At 31.0% G+C, this 21435-nt stretch overlaps 1 protein-coding gene across 1 annotated transcript; it reads left to right on the plus strand.

Annotated features, from left to right (window-relative positions):
* The first annotated feature begins 947 nt into the window (after window positions 1-947).
* On the plus strand, window positions 948-19510 carry LOC107048404 (two pore calcium channel protein 1). Its single transcript, XM_015271557.1, has 10 exons — window positions 948-1211; window positions 4374-4561; window positions 7377-7541; window positions 8566-8691; window positions 10489-10796; window positions 12716-13215; window positions 13962-14081; window positions 16058-16397; window positions 17163-17571; window positions 19112-19510. Exons 1-10 carry the CDS (start codon window positions 1109-1111, stop codon window positions 19355-19357), a joined length of 2505 nt encoding a protein of 834 aa, XP_015127043.1. The 5' UTR covers window positions 948-1108; the 3' UTR covers window positions 19358-19510.
* The last annotated feature ends 1925 nt before the right edge of the window (window positions 19511-21435 follow it).

Consider the following 21435-nt stretch of genomic DNA (forward strand, 5'->3'; position numbering starts at 1 on the left):
GACAATGATAGACACGTAATTAAAAAAATTGTCGGTTTCAAAAAAGGAATTCTAAGAGAATTTTAATAGACATTCAATAGAATTTTTCCTATCAGATTTTTTTTTTTTTTTTTTTTTTTTTTTTTTTTTCAAGCCCGGTGGCTTGGCGCAGTGAGTAAGTTCGTTGCTTCACATGCGAAAGGTTCCGAGTTCAAATCCCGGCCGGGTAGAATGGTGCGATCTAACCATTTAAAGTCTTGATCATCATCGCAGTATACCCTAACCGGGTCGAAGCGATGTAAAAATAACGATAAAAAAAAAAGATTTTTTTTTATTTCTCATTCTTACAATAAAAAATGAAGAAAAATGCAGCAGAAAATGGAAAATTTAGTATGAAGAATTCTAGGGAAAGAAAGTGAAGAAAAAAAATATTGAAAAATCGAAATATATACATTTTTTCATCTAATCATCCTCTTAAATAGAATTGTCGTAGAAATTCAACAGAATTTTTTTCCATCAGATTTTCACATTATTCATTCTTGCAATGAGAAATAAAAAAATTGAGTACAACAAATTGAAAAATTTATTATCAAAGATTTCTATAGAAAAACTCTCAAGAGAACAATTAATGTGGAAAAATAAAAATTTATAATGTTTTTCATATCAATTATTTAAGAAACAAAATTTTTTTTCTAATAAATTCTAATGAATTCGAACAAAATTGTCAATTTTTTTACACCTAAACAAATTTTTCGATAAAATTTGTTTATGCTTGTGTCGATATAACAGATAACTCCTCCGACACATGATCCTGACGTCACATGTCCGCTTGCGCAGCTCAACGATAATGAACACAACCATTTTCATCAGCCGCCCACGCACACCTCGCCCCTCCCCCTGTGCATGACTAATAAATCCACCCGAATACCCACTATGCATATCCGTATGGCATTAGTGGTTGGCTGACTCCTGGGAGCCTTCAATCGTGGCTTCAACAACTGACTGAACAGCCCAGTCAAGTATTTGCCACCAAGGTGGATCGATGAGACCTTCACTCGAGCCACTTCGTCAATTAAAAAATTAAGAGCATCATCAAAACTCATCGTCAGTCACTCGGCTTCGTCAACAAATGAGTTCGAATTATCAGCGACCAATAGCTAGTAATTATCAAGTTTTCGACGAGGATTCCTGCTCTAATTATGGACCCGAGGGATACGGTAGCACCAGTCCCAGTGAGTATCAACAATCCTTCGCGCTGAGTGGACGAGAAAAATTAATAGAAAAACCTAGCAAATTAGCTTGACAATTTTAGTGGATTTCTATTGGAATGGTCAAGAGAAAATATTCTATAGAAAAAAAACAATAGAATTCGATTTTACAACTCATTCTATTGAGATATTTTCTATAAAATGTTCTCGGTTCAAACTTTCCGAGTTTTTTTCATTTCGTCGGGAAGATCGAACAAATTTTTTTAGAAAATTTCAGCCGAGGAAATTCTATAGAAAATTCCTTAATAGAATAAGGTGTATAGAAAAATTACTTTTTCTGTGGAATATTTTTTATTTAATATTTCAGTAGAATTGTCTGGCAAATTCGCTAGAGTTTTCTGTGATTTTTTTTCATACGTGTGATGAATTAAGAATATCCAAGTACTTTTACTTTTTTTCTCCAGTCGAACAATCGGAGCTCTCACTTGAGCCCCATTTGACCCCAAGTTTCCGGACATTTTTCAATGATTTTATTATTTAAACTTTGGAGGTCGGACTTTAAATCTCGACTTTGAACCGTTAGAAAACATTTTAAAAATCTGAAAAAAAATTAGAAAGTTTACTTTTCGAGAAAAATTGATGAAATAATTAAAAATTGCACGTTTTGAAAATTACGAGCATCTTTTGTAAATAATTTATAAACAATCAATTTTCAACCATAAAAATAATTTGTTCGGAATCATAACAAATTTATTCATATTCAGAATTTTGCCAGAAATCGATTTTATGCCTGAAAAAATAGGGTTTTCGAAAGGTTAAACAATTTAAATTATTTATTTACCAACAACGAGTGTTTAAAAAATTATAATTCTGTGCAAAGTGTAATTTAAATAACGCTGAATATTCATGATTTTTTTCCAATTTTTCTCACAAAATTTAATTTAATTTAAACTGTAAAATTTAAATTTAAATTGTAAAATTATTAAACTGTAAAAAACACTTGGATGTCCTTCAAAAATTATTATTTATTTCAATTTAGCAGACGCTTCGCCAGATCCTTTGCGATTGAGAAATCACGTTGTTCTCTCTCCTTTTGCAATCATTGAGTGTCTGTTACGGCATTGTCTACTTCCTCTGTGAATTTTATTTTTCCATTCACTCGAACAGTTTTGAATGATGCTTTTCAGTCGATGGTACTAATTTTTCTTGGTGCATTATGCAATTGCCGGGCTAGTGCTCCAGTAGGCTTAGTAGTGATGTTAATTTGATTGTTTACACTTTGAGTCCACATATGAAAAAATTTCGTAGAAAAACTGAGGGTTTTCTTTGAGAAATTCTATTGAATTTTTATTGGAACTTTGTAAGGATTCAGTGGGAGTTGTGTTTCCATTGGAGAATTCCGCTAAAAAATTATGTTTGTTTTCGGCGCCAATTGTATTAAAAATTATGCAACTTTCCCGTGCGGTTTTTAATAGATATTTGGCTGTAGACAAGTGCATATAAATGGTGATTTTTCTATATGACTTTTTTTATCGTTTAAAGTGCGAAAATCTACATGATTTGTGTACACTGTCTGTGACGGATTTACAGTTTTCGTTTCAACATTGTTTTTATATGTGGTTACATTTCATTGTGCATCATATGTTTATTTTACCTGCTTGGACGCACTTGTGTACACTCGTTTACTAAAGTTCTGAAACAAAATACATACACGGAGAGAAATTTTCTAGAAAAATTCTAGTATGCGTACTGAAAAAAATCACAATCCACCGGTTGTGAAAAATTCTAGTGCTGTTAAGGTAAAATTTCTTGGTATTTCTGGTAAAATTTATGGGGATTTCTGTAAAATTTTCACAGAAATACGCGAAAAAATTCACGTTTTCCCAAATAAAATTTCCAGTGCCAACACTGGAATTTTTTCCCGGCCGTCACTTTCCGCCTCTTTTACCGTGCTATCACTAGAATTTTTCTAAAAAATTTCTCTCCGTGTAGGATGCAAGTTCAGATTGTTTCAGAACTTTAGTAACGAGTGTAGAATATTTAGGATTTTTGGATCTGTAGAACTCTGGAAGAGCTTTACAGAGTTTGTTATTCAGACTTTACATTTCTTCAAATTTTCGAGGAGTGTTGGGACATCTATGTAACTTATTGTTGAATTTTCTGTTTTTATCTTCTTGGATTATATCTAAATAGGTGAATGAATTGATTGATTTAATGTATTTTTAATTAATTTTAATTATTAATTATTAATGATGTCGAATTTTATCGACATCACAATTTTTTTATTTTCTCTGAATTCATAATAAATGTTGATTTTTCTGTGAAAATTTTCCAGCCGTGCATTAGCAGAAATTTCAATTATTTCTATGATTTTGCTGCTTTATTTTTCTTTCGTTCTCTTCACACGCAAAAAATTCAGTGAAAATAACAGATTTTCCGAGGTAAGCCCCAGACTTTTGTAGGGAATTCTACATAATCTAATTAGAATCTCGTAAAATTCTCTTGGGATTTTTTCTATAAACTTTTTTGTGCATAATTATTCTCTTCTTTTTCGATTTTGCAACATGGAAAAATGTATGTCCAAGAATTTCTATACAAAAATCAGAAGAAGATAATTCATATAAGAAAACAAAAATCTGTCGACGTTTTTCTATCGAAGATCAATTAAAAAATCGCAAAATTGCCGAGTAGACCTTCAATAAAATTTCCTAGATCAAGTGTCAGTTTTCCCTATCAAATTTCTTCTCACCCGGATGTTTTCCACTGAAGAATCCACTGAATTGATCGCGAACCCCGTCAAAAAATCCGATATAAATCCACTGAAATCTCCAGTTGAATGTTTTTAGCGAATGAATGATTTCTTTTTCTCTTCAATATTTTCGCACATGTTGAATGGAATGGCAATGACTTGCTCCCCCACTGCTGTCATCAACTCATGCCACTGTTTGCATAAGATAAATGCAAGATTTCCTCTTTGTTAATTTAAGGCAGGAGATAACGAGCTGAAAGTCTGATTAACACTTCACATTGATCTGGTGATGGTGAATCTCTTCTGCTCTAACTATTCAGTGCATTAAATTTTGACCTGTGCAAATGCTTTGCGGTACTACCACTGCACGCTTGTCGTTTTTTTCCTCCGATCTGTTCTTCTAGAGTATGGGTCTATGTTGTCTTGCGCTTCTCCAGAGACTCGATTGAGGATGTCACCGAGGGAGGACGCGAGTTCTCCTAATGAATTGAGCCAGAGGAGTCAGACACGGGGGTTCGAGGGAGATGATCTCACTGAGAGTGCTGCCTTCGACAGGCAGACCGCCCTGATGGACGCTGACATGCATTGGGAGATGAATTATCACGAGGCTGCTATATTCTTGGAGGTACCAATGAAGTTGGGGTATTGTGAGAGAAAATAGTACTGAATACACGTATGAAAAAATTTAATATGAAAACCTAGCGAATTTGCTAGACAATTCTACGGATTTCTACTTATGGATTTCGACTTCTTCTATTGTTTTTTTTTAGAATAGCTTCTATTGGACATTTTTTATTTAAAAAACACGCAATAAGCTGCGGAATTTAATATGAAAACCTAGCGAATTTGCTAGACAATTCTATGGATTTCTACTTATGGATTTCGCCTTCTTCTATTGAGATATTTTCTATTCAATTCCCTCGGCTCAATTTTTTTTAGTTTTTTGGTTGATTTTCTTGATGAGAAGAAAAAAAATTGAATGAAGAAAACTTGGAAATCTTGAGCCGAGGAAATTCTATAGAAAGTATCTCAAGGAATAAGTTGTATAGAAAAATTGAATTCGATTGTTTTTTTATAGAATAGCTTCTATTGGACATTTTTTATTTAAAAAACACGCAATGAGCTGCGGAATTTTTTAATAGGATTGGCCCCAGTATTGTGAAAAAAAATAGTACTGAATACACGTATGAAAAAATTTAATATGAAAACCTAGCGAATTTGCTAGACAATTCTATGGATTTCTACTTATGGATTTCGCCTTCTTCTATTGAGATATTTTCTATTCAATTCCCTCGGCTCAATTTTTTTTAGTTTTTTGGTTGATTTTCTTGATGAGAAGAAAAAAAATTGAATGAAGAAAACTTGGAAATCTTGAGCCGAGGAAATTCTATAGAAAGTATCTCAAGGAATAAGTTGTATAGAAAAATTGAATTCGATTGTTTTTTTATAGAATAGCTTCTATTGGACATTTTTTATTTAAAAAACACGCAATGAGCTGCGGAATTTTTTAATAGGATTGGCCCCAGTATTGTGAAAAAAAATAGTACTGAATACACGTATGAAAAAATTTAATATGAAAACCTAGCGAATTTGCTAGACAATTCTATGGATTTCTACTTATGGATTTCGCCTTCTTCTATTGAGATATTTTCTATTCAATTCCCTCGGCTCCATTTTTTTTAGTTTTTTGCTTGATTTTCTTGATGAGAAGAAAAAAAATTGAATGAAGAAAACTTGGAAATATTGAGCCGAGGAAATTCTATAGAAAATATCTCAAGGAATAAGTTGTATAGAAAAATTGAATTTTATTGTTTTTTTATAGAATAGCTTCTATTGGACATTTTTTATTTAAAAAACACGCAATAAGCTGCGGAATTTAATATGAAAACCTAGCGAATTTGCTAGACAATTCTATGGATTTCTACTTATGGATTTCGCCTTCTTCTATTGAGATATTTTCTATTCAATTCCCTCGGCTCAATTTTTTTTAGTTTTTTGGTTGATTTTCTTGATGAGAAGAAAAAAAATTGAATGAAGAAAATTTGGAAATCTTGAGCCGAGGAAATTCTATAGAAAGTATCTCAAGGAATAAGTTGTATAGAAAAATTGAATTCTATTGTTTTTTTATAGAATAGTTTCTATTGGACATTTTTTATTTAAAAAACACGCAGTAAGCTGCCGAATTTTTTAATAGAATTGGCCAAAACCTAATAGAATTTTCAATAAACGTTCAGTCAAAATCCAATAAAAGTTTCTATGGAATTGGGTAGATTTTTCTATTTATTTATTTATTTATTGCAACAAAGCCAACAGCCCACAGACCAATAGAGTCAAAAGAACACATTAAATGTTAATTACATATTTATAGAATACCAGTTTTGAGAATAAATTAATATATGTAGATCAAGATCAGGATGATAATAATAGATATGCAAAAATTGAGAAGAGAAATTCAGATGTGTCGGTTGTAACATATGATAATCATGGACATTCTATAAATTTGTCATAGTGGGAAAGTCTATGAACTTGAATTTTTGGACTGTATTTTTTTCCCCATTGCAAAATCCAGGAAAAAACTGAAAATATTCGATACAAATACAAATTTTCCTACAGAAATTCTTCGGTCTAGACATCCGAACTCGTTTCCAATTTATCTGTTCCTCATTATAAAATTAAAAAAAAAATTGAAAATTCAGGCTCAACAATTCTTGCGAAAAAATTTCAACAGAATAAGTTTTATGGAGAATTCAACATATATTGACTTTTTTGTATTAAAGAATATCTATACGAATATCTTCAAAATATGTTAAATTACAGATAAAAATCGACAGATTTTTATTTTTCTACATAAAAAAAATTATTTTCTCCAAGTTATTTTCTATGTTTTCGACATTATAAAATCCCGGAAAAGAAAAGAAAATTCCCAAGAATTCTTGAATAGCAAAATCCACATCTGTCAATTTTTTTCCATAAAATACTATCCACTAGAAATTGAATTTCTTTCGAATGCTCGAAAGCTGTAAAACAATTAGGGGAACATTTATCACCTCCTAACATAACTTTGTCGATGTAGATATGCAGACAATAGGGAAAAAATCGATCATCATAATTGTATTGTTACAAAACAGCTTTTATTTTTTTACGCAATGGAAAACTCCTCGAATCCAGTAGTTTCAATCATAATTAATCCCCCATTTTATTTTATCTGTTTATTCCACACTTGTTTCACTCGAAAAAAGCGAGATAACTAAACATTCCACAGCATAATGCCCCTATCACAATTTCTGCAAAAGAAGCCAAATTTTTTTAATCAATATGGAACAATTACTAATTATTAACGAGCAGACATAATGCAGATAAATCAATAATGTGAATTAAAAATCTTCGATGAAGCACGTCTGGTAATTTTCCCCATTCAGATAAGAATTAATGGGTTATAGGAAGGAAGAAACAATGAGAAGTTTGACTCGCACCCGAGACATCCAGAGGATCTTCCCGCCTATCTTCTTGTTCACAACAGCTGGTACTATGGCCTTGATCTTCTCACATCGGTTGTTCTACTGGCATTAGCAGTCGTTGAAGAACCAGCAGTACCTCTATTTCAGGTGTGTATTAACAAGATATTTTTATTCCACTGAATATTTTTATTCCGCTGAATTGATTGCAATTGAAATTTCATCCATTCAACAATTTCTGAGACATTTGTTTCACAAATAATAATAATAGTAATAATAATGAAATGTAATAATTATGAAACTGAAAAATCAATTATTTGAAATAGTAATAATTCTTTTCAGTAAAATATAATAATTGTTACTATTATTATATTTGTATTGATTAAATTCAGAAAATAATTAGTGAATTCCTGTATTTATAATTCAAAACAACAATCTCAGCGCTAGGGGAAATCTTTTTTTTTATCAATAGTCACGTATTTTTGCATTTTATTTTATGTATTTTTCAATAATTTTGTATAGGAATAATTAATAATATTAAATTTTGTCATTTATAGAAAGTCTCACGTCGGACAAAGTTTAATAACAATAATAATATTAAACAAAAACAATAACAAAAAAAGTATTAGTATATTTTAGTGAAAAGAATTATTATTATTTCAAATGATTGATTTTTCAGTTTTACAATTATTACAGTTCATTATTATTACTATTATTATTATTCTTATTATTATTACTAATTTCTTATTTATTATTATGGATTTCTCTAACAAATCATATTGAATTCATAATTTTATTGTTGTTGAATGGAAGCCTTCTGATAGAGAAAAGTCAATAAATGTTGATTATTTAATGTAATTTATTCTGCTGAGATTTATGCAATGAGAATTCTTGGGTGTGGGTTTTCTAAGTTTTTTTTTGCTGTATTTTATGATGAGAAACAAATAAAAATGCAGCAACAAAATTTGGAATATTCACGCCCAAGAATTCCTGTAGAAAAATCAAGATCTATTGACTTTTTAAAATCAAATATCCCTTTACAAATGACACACCAATGTTGCATAATTTCCTATAGATAGAAAAATTCCACGAAAACCAGATAGATTTTTTAAATAGAATACATTAATTTTTCCGTAAAATTATTTCATGCGTGCATTCACTTTTTCAACTCTAGTTGCCAGTCTGGGCCCACGGATCCATCGAGCTCTTGGCATTAATCACAATAGGGGTGGAATTGGCATTGAAACTTCGATGGATCGGCTGGGGTACGATTCTCAAACACAAGAGAACAATGCTCAAGGTGAGATACTCCTAAATTTTGCACTCGCGTTGTTAGACTCCACCAGTTGAACTGTCTCATGAATATTCAGTCGTTCCACCCGAGCAGCCGGGGCTCTGTCAACAAACAAATGAGGCTTGGAGATCGATACCGGAGTGATCCAGATGAGATCAGGGATAAACTCATTACGTATGTGTGATCCATTCAGCCGGATAGTTTACGGCGATACTAATCGGCTTTTTATCAACCGGAAATCACTGGTTCAAACCAGTGCAATAATCCAGAAAAAGAAAAGGTTTATTTTACGTTGCGGGAGTACATTGAGAGAAGAACAGCGTACACGAACGAAAAAATTTAATAGAAAAACCTATCGAATTCGTTAGAAAATTCTATTGAATTTCTATTGAACTGTTCTATTAGTTTTTGGCCGATTCTATCGAAATTTTTAATAAAAAATATTCAGTAAAATTCAGTAAAAGTCAATAGAATTCAATTTTTCTATAGAACTTATTCTATTGAGATATTTTCTATAGAATTTCCTCGACTCAAATTTTATAAGTTTTTTCGTTTGATTTTGTTGATTAGAAGAAAAGAAAAATAGAATGAGAAAAACTCGGAAAATTTGAGTCGAGCAAATTCTATAGAAAATATAAGAAAAGAATAAGTTATATAGAAAAATCGAATTCTGTTGACCTTTTCTATTAAATGTTTTCTATTGAACATGTCAATAGAATCAGCCAAAAACTAATAGAAAGATGAATAGAAATTCAATAGAATTTTCTAACGAATTCGATAGGTTTTTCTAGTAAATTTTTTGGCGCTTGTATTCATGGTAGATTTGTGGTAGATAACAGTTGATGGCTATTGATTTTTCGTGGAAATTGTTTGGGCATAAATTCTCTAATTTCTTTCAGTGTTTTTTCTCTGTTTTTCGATATGAAATGCAAGAAAAAATTTTGAAAAATTCATACTCAAGAGATCTTATAGAAAAAATCAGTGGATAGAAAAGTCAATGAACTTTAGTTTTCCAGACGAATTATGCTTTTATGATTTTTTGATAAAGCAATTTATGGACATGAGTTTCCTGGTTTCTTCTTAGATTTTACATCTAATATTTCAATTTTAAATTTTAAGATTTGTCAAAATCTTGGAAAATTTAGGGCCAAAAATTCCGATAGAATAAAAAAAGTTGTGTATAAAAATCATCATTTGTTTGTAAGTTATTGTCTTCAGATGTATTTTACGTTTTTTCATTCTATTCTTCATTTCTTCTCATCAAGAAAATCAGGGATGGGCAATAATATTAGATTTTGACAATATTAAAAAGGGATTATCTCCTTATATTGTTCAAAGTTTAACTATATTTGACACATTTAAAATATTATAGAATTTATTAACTAAATTTTTCGATTGATGGTGAGTAAAATATTTGATAATACTGAAATGTAATTTTTCAGTTAACAAGCTAATTCTAAATTTAGGTACTTGATTTTCGATTATCCAAATAATCGTCAATCTTCCTACCTAAATTATTGGTTGACAGAATATTTCGAAATTCAAATGTACAAATTGATGGTTACTTTAATATTTAAAATTTTAAGATTTATGTTAAAAATTGAAAACTTCACAATTTAACGGTAATTATGATTGATTGATATGCCTATCACTGAAGAAAATCCCACAAAAAAACTTGGAAAATTTGAGCCAAGGAAATTTCATAGAAAATGGCTCAATAGAATAAGTTGTATGGAAAAATCTAATTCTTTTGACTTTTTCGTGCGAAAAAAATGATGAAGTTTGCCTTTTCCTCTCTCCTAGTGCATCACCCTGGCAATAATGTTCTTGGAAGCGACAACCGTTCTAATCCGTCAATCCTCTCACGTCCGGGTGACCCGTGCACTGAGGCCAATTTTCCTGGTGGACACCAAATACTGCGGTGGTGTGAGGCGATTTATCCGCCAAATTCTCCAGACATTACCACCGATTCTCGATATGCTGGGTCTTCTCCTGTTCTTCATCACTACGTACATGGTTCTCGGGTATTTTATGTTTTCCGAGGGCAACAGCAACTTTGGCACACTGCAGGATAGTTTCGTCAGCCTTTTTGTACTTTTGACTACCGCCAAGTGAGTAGACCTTAAAGGGAGGGTGGGACAAAATGGGTCACACTTTTTATTTTTTAAGGCCCGGGGGTACTATCTTTCGAACGTTATCTCGATGTTTTTTTTCATCTTTCGTCATCTGAAATTGTCAATTAAGTCCTGCATCATGCAGAAGTTTTGAAAAATTATGAATGAATAGTCAAAAAAAAGTAGAAAAAATTCTTAATTTTTTCAGAGCATTTTAAATTTACATTCAGAATAAGTTGAATAACAAGAAATTGAAAAATGTATCTGATTTACGGTGACAAATGACGGCCTGTCGCCCAATATCATGCAGGGGGAAGACTGATTTCGTAAATCTTTTCCCACACTGCACAGAGACATTTATTACGGAAAGGCTCTTTGAAAAAAGTTGTAATATTTTTCAGAATTTTTTAATCACACTTTTATCATATAAAAAAGGCAATGACTACATACCACTGTTTTGAAAATTGAGATACCTAGCTGTCACTTCCCATGAGGAGTTAGTGTTTTGTTATCCACCATGGAAAATGACAGTTAATAGATAATTAGCCACAGCGAATCAGATATTTGTATTTTCCACTTTTTTCAACTCATTCTGGCTCTCAATTAAAAACGCTCTTTGAAAAAGTTCAGAATTTTGTCTATTTTTTTTATCATTCTATCATAATTTTACGGAATTTCTACATGATGTACCACTCAATTGACAATTTTGGATTACGAAAGATAAAAAAATCCAGATAACATTCGAAAGATAGTACACCCGGACCTTAAATAAAAATAAACATTGCCCGAATGAAAAAAACCTGACTTTTTTGTGATCTATAAATAAATAACTAATGAAGAAATAAATACATAAGTGCATGATTCAACGAATGAATGAATGAATAATTATATTCAATTATTCCCACACAGATATTTATTACGGAAAAGGCTCTTTGAAAAAAGTTGTAATATTTTGGAGAATTTTTTAATCACACTTTTATCACATAAAAATGGCAGATGACTACATACCACTGTTTTGAAAATTGAGATACCTAGCTGTCACTTCCCATGAGGAGTTAATGTTTTGTTATCCACCATGGAAAATGACAGCTAATAGATAATTAGCCACAGCGAATCAGATATTTGTAATTTCCACTTTTTTCAACTCATTCTGGCTCTCAATTAAAAACGCTCTTTGAAAAAGTTCAGAATTTTGTCTATTTTTTTTTCATTCTATCATAATTTTTTGGAATTTCTACATGATGTACCACTCAATTGACAATTTTGGATTACGAAAGATAAAAAAATCCAGATAACATTCGAAAGATAGTACACCCGGACCTTAAATAAAAATAAACATTGCCCGAATGAAAAAAACCTGACTTTTTTGTGATCTATAAATAAATAACTAATGAAGAAATAAATACATAAGTGCATGATTCAACGAATGAATGAATGAATAATTATATTCAATTATTCCCACACAGATATTTATTACGGAAAAGGCTCTTTGAAAAAAGTTGTAATATTTTGGAGAATTTTTTAATCACACTTTTATCACATAAAAATGGCAGATAACTACATACCACTGTTTTGAAAATTGAGATACCTAGCTGTCACTTCCCATGAGGAGTTAATGTTTTGTTATCCACCATGGAAAATGACAGCTAATAGATAATTAGCCACAGCGAATCAGATATTTGTAATTTCCACTTTTTTCAACTCATTCTGGCTCTCAATTAAAAACGCTCTTTGAAAAAGTTCAGAATTTTGTCTATTTTTTTTTCATTCTATCATAATTTTTTGGAATTTCTACATGATGTACCACTCAATTGACAATTTTGGATTACGAAAGATAAAAAAATCCAGATAACACTCGAAAGATAGTACACCCGGGCCTGAAAATAATAATTAAAAAAAAAACTATATTCTTCCAGCTTCCCCGACGTCATGATGCCCTCCTACTCCCGCAGCAAGTGGTACGCCATATACTTCGTAACATATCTCTGCACAATGCTGTACGTGATGATGAACCTGATGCTGGCAGTTGTGAACGAGACATTCACCTCAGCCGAGCGCGACAAGTTCAAGAAGCTCTTTCTCCACAAGAGGAGAGCATGTCAGCACGCTTTCAAGCTTCTCGTCTCAAAGCAGAACCCCGATAAAATGCGGTTCCGCCAGTTCGAGGGACTGATGCGCTACTACGCCCCCCAGAAGAGCACCCTCGACGTTATTCTCATGTTCAGGCACATGAACGCATCAGGCAGTGGTGCACTGAGCTGCGAGGAATTCCTATCGGTCTACGATGTTACAACACTTCAGTGGGAGCCACAATTCACTGGGATACCCTGGTATCACACAGCATGGCCACCGCTCCAGATGCTGTGCACTGGAGCCAATGCCGCTATCATGTGGCCATATTTCGAGAGTTTTGTTTGTGAGTATCTCACGATTATTTATATCTTCTCGAGTAATTAGTCAATGATAAGAATTATCTGTTGGCGGTAAAAATAATGCGGCAATGTATGGGGAGAGGAAAAATTGGCTGAATCGGGGGAATTATTATTATCATTGCACGATTAGAAAACAAATTGAAATTTCAGATTTCATAGAAATTCAAGAAAATTATAAATTTTTTTACAATAAAAAAAAATTAAATTAAATTATTAAATTAACAAATAAAATAATTATTATTATAACTATTATTATTGTTTTATTATTTTTTATTATTATAATTAAAAATAATAATAATCAGTTAATTAAATAAAATAGAATTTGATTATTGCTGTTATTATTATTGTTATTATTATTGAATTTTATTTTAGTTAATTACATTACATTAAATTAAATTAATTAAATTAACTAAATTATTGTTTTTTTTAATTATAAATTTTTAGCTACAGGAAGACGAAAATTTTTCAACTTATTTGAATTTCAAAGAATCAAAATCAACAGCTATTGATTTTTTTCAATCAAAAGATGCATCGGAAAATATGCGTTAAAGTTACATAATTTCCAAGGGAATTTTAAACTAAAATATTTTCCATAGAATTTCTTTTTCCACTGAATTCTGCGATTTTCATATTAAATTCGTTCTTAACTGCTCTTGTATCTCTTCAAGTGCAAAAAAAACATTAAAAAGCCAAATCAATTAACTAACTAATCGAATTAATTCACGTTTAGATGCTACGATAATCGGAAATGGAGTTGCGATGTTCATCAGACTGTTTCAATCGAATGCTGATCTGATTGAATCAGCCCACAGATTCGCTGGCTGTTGGGATACTCTCCTATTCGGTGCATGTGAGTTACCCCCATGAAAATCATCATTAACATTGGATCAATGAATTCATAACATGCGGGTATGCACGCACGAAAAAATTTAATAGAAAAACCTATCGAATTCGTTAGAAAATTCTAGTGAATTTCTATTAAACTTTCTATTAGTTTTTGACTGATTCTATTGGCATGTTCAATAGAAAACATTCGATAGACAAAGTCAACAGAATTCGATTTTTCTATATAACTTATTCTTTTCATATATTTTCTATAGAATTTGCTCGACTCAAATTTTCCAAGTTTTTTTCATTCTATTTTTCTTTTCTTCTCATCAAGAAAATCAAACGAAAACACTTAGAAAATTTGAACGGAGGAAATTCTATAGAAAATATCTCAATAGAATAAGTTATATAGAAAAATTGAATTCTATTGACTTTTACTGAATTCTACTGAATATTTTCTATTGAACATTTCAACAGAATCGGCCAAAAACTAATAGAACAGTTCAATAGGAATTCAATAGAATTTTCTAACGAATTCGATAGGTTTTTCTATTCAATTTTTTCGTCCATGTGGCCCAGACATCGGCATAATCATAAATTTTAAATGCACTTAAATGTTGAATAAGTCAATTGTCAATATTACTAACAATTTTTAAATTATTAAATTACTCATCAAATAAATATTCAATTTGTTAATGATTGTTTGGTCAGTTGGCAATTCCACATTATCAATTATTGAATTCATAGTCAATTGAAAATTTAAATTATCAGTTATTTTATCATTTCTCAAATTTCAATGAAGATGAGTAAATTTTAATTAATGATTCCGATCCCCGGTTGGGCTTTCAGTTTTCGTTTTTCAAGTTTTCCTAGTTTTTTTCATTCTATTCTTCTTTTCTTCTCATCAAGAAAATCAAACGAAAACACTTAGAAAATTTGAACGGAGGAAATTCTATAGAAAATATCTCAATAGAATAAGTTATATAGAAAAATTGAATTCTATTGACTTTTACTGAATTCTACTGAATATTTTCTATTGAACATTTCAACAGAATCGGCCAAAAACTAATAGAACAGTTCAATAGGAATTCAATAGAATTTTCTAACGAATTCGATAGGTTTTTCTATTCAATTTTTTCGTCCATGTGGCCCAGACATCGGCATAATCATAAATTTTAAATGCACTTAAATGTTGAATAAGTCAATTGTCAATATTACTAACAATTTTTAAATTATTAAATTACTCATCAAATAAATATTCAATTTGTTAATGATTGTTTGGTCAGTTGGCAATTCCACATTATCAATTATTGAATTCATAGTCAATTGAAAATTTAAATTATCAGTTATTTTATCATTTCTCAAATTTCAATGAAGATGAGTAAATTTTAATTAATGATTCCGATCCCCGGTTGGGCTTTCAGTTTTCGTTTTTCAAGTTTTCCTAGTTTTTTTCATTCTATTCTTCTTTTCTTCTCATCAAGAAAATCAAACGAAAACACTTAGAAAATTTGAGCCGAGGAAATTCTATAGAAAATATCTCAATAGAATAAGTTATATAGAAAAATTGAATTCTACTGACTTTTACTGAATTCTACTGAATATTTTCTATTGAGAATTTCAATAGAATTGGCCAAAAACTAATAGAACAGTTCAATAGAAATTCAATAGAGTTTTCTAACGAATTTGATAGATTTTTCTATTCAATTTTTTTCGTCCGTGTGGCCCAGACATCGGCATAATCATAAATTTCAGTTAAATATTGAATAAGTCAATTGTCAATATTACTAACAATTTTTAAATTATTAAATTCCTCGTCAAGTAAATATTCAATCTGTTAATGATTGTTTCGTCAATTGGCAATTTCACATTGTCAGTTATTGAATTCATAGTCAATTAAAAACTTAAATTATCAGTTATTTTATTATTTCTCAAATTTCAATGAAGATGAGTAAATTTTAATTAATGATGCCGATCCCGGGGATCTTGGCCTTTCAGTTTTCGTCACTGAAGCATTGATAAAAGTCCTCGGACTGGGGATGCGGAGGTACCTCAGCTCTGGCTGGAATCTCTTCGATCTCGGGGCCTCCATAATGTCCCTCGTTGCCTCTTGTGCGCTCACACTATTCCCAGGGGCAACGTTCTTGGTAATATTCCGACCTCTCCGGCTACTGAGATTATTCAAAATGAAGAAGAGATACAGGGATGTGTTTGGAACACTTGTTATTTTATCACCACTGATGTGCTCCACCGCCATTGTTATGCTGATTTTGTACTACTTTTTTGCTATTATTGGAATGGAAATGTTCGCCGGGTACGATATGAGGAATTGTTGTGTGTAAGTATCAGTGAGTTTGCTTAATATTTGGGGAGAGATGATTGATATTGGGAAATAATCTCGAGGCTGCACGAAGGGAATAATTGGATAAAAATTATCTAGATTACTAGAGGCGAAATTACTGCGTAATTCTATAAATCACACTTTTTCTCATGATTTTTCTCGTTATATTCTGAATAAAATTCATACTTCTACGATTTATGATACAGTTGAATTCTATAAATTTCGTAAATTTATCATTGCTGTCAATTTTGAGAAAAGAATGACAAAAACCTAATGCATAATAGATTGTGAACCAAAATTTGAGTCACGCTGTTGAGAATAGCGTCATGAGAACACTTGAAGATTTTATTCTTCTAAAGCCTCTTTAGCTCAATAAAAATTAAAACCTCATTTTTTCCAATTACTTTACATGACAACTGGAGGAAACTCATCAGTACAATAAACGAAAGCACAAAATCATTTCTGGAAATGTATGTTTTGAATGTTTCTTTTGAAAAAACATTCAACTAAACAAATTCGATAGCGAAACGGTAAAACTGTCCAAGTAAACTTGAATCTTAGCTGAGTTTTCGGGGAATATCTCCGAATATAAAGGAGATACCGAAATGTTTGTAATGACCTTTCTTCTAGAGCAAATTGAGAGCTACAAAATAGGTAATGACAAAAATTTTTCTATCTCCCTTAAATTTCGAGATATTCGCTGAAAACTGGTCAACAGTCGAAAACGGTTTAATTGAATTGAATCAATTGCTATTCTTGCAGAAATACAACAGTTGAAGATTTCTACAAATACTCAGCAAACGGAAGCACAGCCCTGGGCTACTATTACCTCAATACCTTCGACAATCTGATGGCAAGCAGCATGACATTGTTCGAATTGACAGTAGTCAATAATTGGTTCATATTCATGAATGCCTATGCATTTACTGCTGGCCATTACACAAGAGTTTACTTCATGATATTCTACCTGGTGACCATGATTGTTCTCACGATTGTCGTGTCGAGCTTCCTCGAGGCTTTCCGATTCCGAATTCAGTACAAAAGGTCGACGTCGAAACGGGATGAGGAAAAAATGTTACATGAGGAAGTTGAACTGAGGTGGGACGAGCTCCAGTCTATTGTTCAAGATTTTCAATTGCTGGAACAGTTGAGGGGGCTACTGGTGGTGGGGGTGAGTTCATGTGAAGAATTGTTGCTAATTATTTCTGGAAATCATTGGCTTCATCCCAGGTACTAGGGATTTATAGCACGTTCGAAATAATTTTTTTGTTAATTGAAACGAATGAGAACAATTTGGAAAAATTCATACATAATTGACATTATTGGCATTTGACTGAATTTATTACGATTTTAAAGAATCAGTTCTAGGGTAGGAAATTTTTCGGTTATTGATAAATGCAATTCTTCAACAATTTTAGTGACTTCAAGTGATTTTAGTGATTTAAATCAATTTCAAGTTTGAGATCATCAATTTTTTAAATTGAAATGGATGACAAAAATTTGGAAAAATTTATACGTAATTGGCATTATTCAAATTAGGTTCTGCAGCATCTCAAATGATGAAGTTGTTTAGAATGAATTTATTGCGATTTTAAAGAATCAGTTCTAGGGTAAGAAATTTTTCGTTTATTGATAAATGCAATTCTTCAACAATTTTAGTGCCTTCAAGTGATTTTAGTGATTTAAATCAATTTCAAGTTTCAAATTATCGTTTTTTTTCAATTGAAATGGATGAGAAACATTTGGAAAAATTCATACATAATTGGCATTATTCAAATTAGGTTCTGCAGTATTTCAAATGATGAAGTTGTTTAGAATGAATTTATTGCGATTTTAAAGAATCAGTTCTAGGATAGAAAATTTTTTGTTTATTGACAAATGCAATTCTTCAACAATTTTAGTGCCTTCAAGCGATTTTAGTGATTTCTAGTGATTTAAATCACTATTTTTAAAAATTATTTCCTGGGTGAGAGGTTTTTGTCGATCAATAATTGAAATTACTTAACAAGTTTAATTACTAAAAGTGATTTTATTGATTTAAATCAATTTCAAATTTGAAATCATCAATTTTGTTAAGTGAAATGAATGAGAAAAATTTGTAATAACTAAACTTTGCAATGTTTGTAACTTCAAGTGATTTTAGTGATTTTTATTGATTTAAATTACCATTTTTTAAAATTGTTTCCTGGGTAAGAGGGTCTTCCACCCTCTTCTTGTTCATCAATAATTTAAATTATTTATCAAGTTTCATCAATCATCTGATTTCATCGTTCTTGTTCATCAATAATTGAAATTATTTACCAAGTTTAATTAGTAAAAGTGATTTTAGTGATTTAAATCAATTTCAAATTTGAAATCATCAGTTTTTTCAATTGACATCGATGACAAAAATTTGGAAAAATTCATAAATAATTAGCATGATTCAAATTAGCTTCTACAACACCTCAATTTCCTTAAAAATTGAGATGCTGAATTCCTCAAAGGAGAGAACTATAATGAATTTCTTTGAAATAAATTAACTACGATTTCAAAAAATCATTTCTTGGGTTCGGAAATTTCTTTTTCATCAATAACGATTCTCCAACTATTCTATGAGCGGAAAAATAGACTTCCTGACTTTTTTCTCTAACTTATAAAATATTATTCGAACGAAACTTGAAAAGAATCAACTAAAAACCAGTTATAAACAACTGACAATAAATTTTCTCCAGAGTACAACAACATACATTGGCTCTCGCCCAAGAACCCGTGAAGTTCTCCAAAGGAGAATGTACACGAACGAGATATTCGAGTGGTTAGCCGAGGCAAAACTGGAAGAAAAAGACGTGAGATCCAACGCTGGTAACAGTTTCGATGAAATTGGAATAGAGGATGGTGACATTGATCCCGAACAAGTTGTTCTCAGTCGTGAGCGGGCTCTGCATCACCGCAATGGCGTAACAACGAGTCCCATGTAACTCTGACATCGAGATTACGATCGAAAACCACTGGAAAACAGTGGAAACCCACTCATTCTCTGATTTCACCTGCAGTTTTAATTTTCACCCTCGTGTCCAGGTGGTTCATGACTATTTTCCTTCCATCGTTTTTTTTATCCAAGAACACGGACGAAAAAATTTCATACAAAAATCTATTGGTTTTCTATAAAAATTCTTTTCAAAACTATTAGTTTTTTGCTGTGAAAAAATCCATTTTTATGCTTTTTTTCAATGGAAATGTTCAATACAAAATATTTTAAAGAAAATTTCAATAGAATTCAATTTTTCATGGAGTTTATTCTATTAAAATATTTTTTATAGAATTTCTTCGGCCCAAGAATTATTTGATAAGAAAAAAAATAGTAAAAAAACTTGGAAAAAATGCGAACAAAAGCTGTGGAATTTTTCAATAAATTCAAGTCCAATAGAATTTTCTATCAAATGCGCCAGCTGTTCCAAGAAATTTTTTCGTGCGTGCAAGAACGAACTGATGAACCTTTAAGTGCAATTCAAAAGTTGTGAAGGGATTTGATGGCGAGAGATTATTTATTAACTAGTCCTAATAATTGTGTAACGATTATTCAGCAATGTTGAGATAGTTCCGTGGTGTAACGTATGCTTGACTGCACGACACATTCCCATCTTTAATTTTTCAAAGTGGCATTTCCTAATCTCGTGGTATCGTGGAGTAATATCTGAATAGCGATACCGATTGCATTAACGTGGATGATTATCATGAATATTGATGAGAAACTGGCTGTTCACTGTTGTAATTAATTGAGCTAATTTAAAATTTTAATCCCAAAACGTCAACACTTGGGATTACTGATTACCGTTCGTTGGGATTAAGTATCATTTAAATAGGTATTTATTTTTGTTACGTAGGTGCACGCGTGAAACCATTTAATACAAGAACATGAAAAATTCTATCTGTTTTTGTTCCATTTCTATAGAAATTGATGTGAAATTTTACCGTCTAATTTTGTTAAGAAATTTTTTATAGAAAAAATTCAGAAGATTTTTATCTTCGTACAGAAAATTTTGGGCGCAAATTTTCGAGTTTTTTTTTTGAATTTTATTTCTCAATATAAAATTCAAGAAAAAAAACTTGGGAAGTTGATGTCCAAGAAAACTCAGTAGCTATAAGCATTTTTCTATAAACAAATTTTATAAAAATCATTAGCTTTCAGTTGAGTTTTTGAGGAATATTTCTAAATCTAAGGGAGATAGCGAAATTTTCATAGTTCCATTTGTTGTAGCTCTCAATTGGCTCTACAAAAACGGGAATGACAAAAATTTTGCTATCTCTCTTAGATTCCGAGATATTCATTGAAAATGGGTCAATAGTCAAAATTGACTTGCACAGTTTTATCATTTCGCTATTGAAATGATCGAGGAAATTGAATAATTTTTAATAGCGCTGGTGCAAAAAACAAATACAATTTTTCAATAGAATTTCACAAAAAAAGCGCTAGGTTCTTCACCATTGGCTATACACCACGCACGAAAAAAATTAATAGAAAAACCTATCGAATTCGTTAGAAAATTCGATTGAATTTCTATTAAACTTTCTATGAGTTTTTGGCTGATTCTATTGACATGTTCAATAGAAAACATTCAATAGAAAAAGTCAACAGAATTCGATTTTTCTATATAGTTTATTCTTTTCATATATTTTCTATAGAATTTGCTCGACTCAAATTTTCCAAGTTTTTTTCATTCTATTTTTCTTTTCTTCTCATCAAGAAAATCAAACGAAAAAACTTGGAAAATTTGAGTCGAGGAAATTCTATAGAAAATGTCTCAATAGAATGAGTTATATAAAAGAATTGAATTCTATTGACTTTTTTTACTGAATATTTTCTATTGAACATTTCAATAGAATCGGCCAAAAACTAATAGAACAGTCCAATAGAAAATCAATAGAATTTTCCAACGAATTCGATAGGTTTTTCTATTAAATTGTTTCGTGCGTGACCGTTGTAATTAATTTGCTAATTTAAAATTTCAATCCCAAAACGTTAACACTTGGGATTACTAATTACCATTCGATGGGA

The sequence above is a fragment of the Diachasma alloeum genome, unplaced genomic scaffold (genome assembly GCF_001412515.2).
Source record: "Diachasma alloeum isolate Michigan unplaced genomic scaffold, Dall2.0 Dall_scaffold_00192, whole genome shotgun sequence".
NCBI lineage: Eukaryota > Metazoa > Arthropoda > Insecta > Hymenoptera > Braconidae > Diachasma > Diachasma alloeum.